Here is a 3,578-nt window from a genome sequence, read left to right on the forward strand (position 1 = left end):
AAGAGTGTAAAAAAAAGTCGAAATTGTTTACGACAAACAATAAATAGGTATATTTTGCAGCGCTGCTGCTGTTGCTTCTGCTGACTGCGGCAGATACTAGTGGACGCGTAGAAGGGGGCCATTGGCAAGGGGTAGGTTCGTTGGCAGCATGTGGCACGCTGCTGCTGCTGTCGTATCTGCATCTGCACATTGATTTTTACAGTTTTGCTTTCCTATGCGAAATAGTGTGTGTGTCGGCGCAACGACCGATACTCTCTCTATATTTTTCATCCCACACCCCACTCTATATAGTACACCTCCCCTCGCACAATCAGCGATAGAGATAGAAAGAGTCGGTCTTGTGCGACCTGCCCCACAGCAATTTGCATGCCCCGTGTGCGCCTTCGTGTGCGTATTAAATTAACCCACACATAAATATAAACACACACACACAGATACGATGGGGATTGAGATACGGACACGAGCAGCGCGCATGCAAAAGGCAAAATTGGCCAAAGCTCATGTGAAATTTACGGCAAATTGTAACAATTTTTTTAATTAAATAGCAACAAGACCGAAAATAACGAAAGTGCCACACATTCACACACACAAGCACACACTGGCGCAGGCATAACGGGAGTAGAGCCTGAGTGGGGTCTCCACATACATACATACATACATACATACATACATACACATGTACGCCCTAATGCCCTGGAAGGGATTGTAGATCACCTAATCCACCTCCAGAGAGCAGCCTGGAGCAGATGCCAATTATCGCGAACGCGTACACGACCATCCAGACCGGACAGGACATATTTTGATAAGTATGAGGCTATACACAATTCATATATTGCATACTTTTACAATTTTGAATACCTAAGCGAGCAGATATTCGTGGAAGCGCTACTGTTGGGCTTCCAGAACACTGAAGACGGTGAATTTTGGTCTGAAGCAAGTGGAAAAAGGTGACGAATGGCAGAAAATCAGTTCCAGCGCGAACCGGCAACTTTGAAGAGTCGTAGCAAGATCATTGCGTGAACAACTGAAATAGAAAAAGAAAAAAAAACATCAAAACAAGGAATCAATATTGACCGCCTGGTATTGCCTACTCGGTATAAATACAGTCCCGAATGCCCAGATTGGAAATGGATTGCTCAGAATTAGTCCACATTTGAACAAAAGTGCACTATCCTGTGGGGTAAATGTGTTAAATATATGCACTGAAAAGAAGAAAGGAGAAACACCCGCCTTGAAATGTCCAATAAGTATAAATATTCCAGACAGCGTGTATAGTGCCGCAAAGAGAACGCCAATATAGAGAACAACATGGTAGAATATCGTGTTCCCTTCTTTCTCCTCTGAAAAAATATAATAGAATATATGTATATGGTTTTCTCGTACTCTTGTACACTCAATGACCCAGTAATAATTAAATAATCACTTACCATGCAATTCGACTATAGAGACAATGCACGACAAGAAAAAAATAATACCCCAGATTATGTTCCATACTGCAAAAAACTCTATGCACGATTCATTGGAGCACTTTTCACAAGATTCACACATTCTGAACAGAAAATTTGTAACTGTTAAAATTGGGTGACTGAAAATTATGACTGAGATCTGTTTGAATATGAATTCCGTCGTCTATTCAAATTTCTCAACGCTCTCTACGATTAAAAACTTGGCATTCATACTTATAGTAAAAAAGGCTAGGAATATGTGCTTTAGGTGTTCTACTACCAGTGTATACCAATCTTGTAAAGCAGTTTCAGTCACCATCTGTAGGAAAAGACATATGTATGCATTCCGCTGCTGTTTCATTCCGCTGAAAAGATTAAAAAAACCTAAGCAAACTCGTAGTTTTCTCGTACTTAAAGTACACCAATTATTCCACAAGTAACGGAGCGAGCAAGAGAACAAAAAGTGGTCATTGTTGTTGAATTTGTCACAATTTGTTGTACAACAACATTACAACAATGCCACAATTTATTTTCAACAATCCTCAAATTGCTGTTGAACCCTCTAATGGTAGAAAACGAAGAAATTTCAGACCTCGGCTACCAGGCGAACAGAAATCTGCATAAAGCAACTGCAGCGAGTGCAAGGCTTTTTTTTGTTGCATAATTTTGGGGTTGAAAAGCGACGAAATCTGTTTGCCTGGTATCCCTGGGATCTGAAGTTTGTTTTCCGCCATTTAATCGGCCGCAAGTTGAGGTTTGTTGTTATTTTTGTCCAATAATTCAAAAACTTCAACTATTAATTACAAAAATTACATATGTGTTTTCCTGCAGATGGTGACTGAAACTGTTTTATCTAGAGTCTAGAGAACATCTTCCTAGCCTTTGTTTTGTCTCTGGTTATCTTTTGTTTCTGAAATGTGAAACTCTGGCAAATAATGCCAAGTTTTTAATCGTAGAGAGCGTTGAGAAATTTGAATAGACGACGGAATTCATATTCAAACAGATCTCAGTCATAATTTTCAGTCACCCAATTTTAACAGTTACAAATTTTCTGTTCAGAATGTGTGAATCTTGTGAAAAGTGCTCCAATGAATCGTGCATAGAGTTTTTTGCAGTATGGAACATAATCTGGGGTATTATTTTTTTCTTGTCGTGCATTGTCTCTATAGTCGAATTGCATGGTAAGTGATTATTTAATTATTACTGGGTCATTGAGTGTACAAGAGTACGAGAAAACCATATACATATATTCTATTATATTTTTTCAGAGGAGAAAGAAGGGAACACGATATTCTACCATGTTGTTCTCTATATTGGCGTTCTCTTTGCGGCACTATACACGCTGTCTGGAATATTTATACTTATTGGACATTTCAAGGCGGGTGTTTCTCCTTTCTTCTTTTCAGTGCATATATTTAACACATTTACCCCACAGGATAGTGCACTTTTGTTCAAATGTGGACTAATTCTGAGCAATCCATTTCCAATCTGGGCATTCGGGACTGTATTTATACCGAGTAGGCAATACCAGGCGGTCAATATTGATTCCTTGTTTTGATGTTTTTTTTTCTTTTTCTATTTCAGTTGTTCACGCAATGATCTTGCTACGACTCTTCAAAGTTGCCGGTTCGCGCTGGAAATGATTTTCTGCCATTCGTCAACTTTTTCCACTTGCTTCAGACCAAAATTCACCGTCTTCAGTGTTCTGGAAGCCCAACAGTAGCGCTTCCACGAATATCTGCTCGCTTAAGTATTCAAAATTGTAAAAGTATGCAATATATGAATTGTGTAGAGCCTCATACTTATCAAAATATGTCCTGTCCGGTCTGGATGGTCGTGTACGCGTTCGCGATAATTGGCATCTGCTCCAGGCTGCTCTCTGGAGGTGGATTAGGTGATCTACAATCCCTTCCAGGGCATTAGGGCGTACATGTGAATGTATGTATGTATGTATGTATGTATGTATGTGGAGACCCCACTCAGGCTCTACTCCCAGCTCTACTCTTTGTTATGGCAAAGGGACCAATTCTTGGCTAAAAAGGCACAATTCTAGCTACCGCCAAGAGTTTTCGTACGATACAAAAGATACACAAGCTGGAGCCTGAAGGTGCACTCGTTTCTCCACACGACAAC

The 3,578-nt window shown here is 40.0% G+C and overlaps 1 protein-coding gene and 1 long non-coding RNA gene across 2 annotated transcripts; one reads left to right on the forward strand and one right to left on the reverse strand.

The window, feature by feature from the left end:
- Window positions 1–807: 807 nt before the first annotated feature.
- Window positions 808–1,632, reverse strand: LOC117186663. Its single transcript, XM_033387705.1, has 4 exons — window positions 1,428–1,632; window positions 1,231–1,340; window positions 1,092–1,173; window positions 808–1,024 (listed from the first exon to the last, which is right to left on the reverse strand). The coding sequence occupies exons 1-4, from the start codon at window positions 1,546–1,548 to the stop codon at window positions 966–968; spliced, it is 372 nt and encodes a 123-aa protein (XP_033243596.1). The 5' UTR covers window positions 1,549–1,632; the 3' UTR covers window positions 808–965.
- Window positions 1,633–2,874: 1,242 nt separating this feature from the next.
- LOC117186664 lies at window positions 2,875–3,246 on the forward strand. Its single transcript, XR_004471630.1, has 2 exons — window positions 2,875–2,962; window positions 3,030–3,246. It is a non-coding gene; the product is annotated as an uncharacterized LOC117186664 (long non-coding RNA).
- The last annotated feature ends 332 nt before the right edge of the window (window positions 3,247–3,578 follow it).

The sequence above is a fragment of the Drosophila miranda genome, chromosome XR (assembly GCF_003369915.1).
Source record: "Drosophila miranda strain MSH22 chromosome XR, D.miranda_PacBio2.1, whole genome shotgun sequence".
Taxonomy (NCBI): domain Eukaryota; kingdom Metazoa; phylum Arthropoda; class Insecta; order Diptera; family Drosophilidae; genus Drosophila; species Drosophila miranda.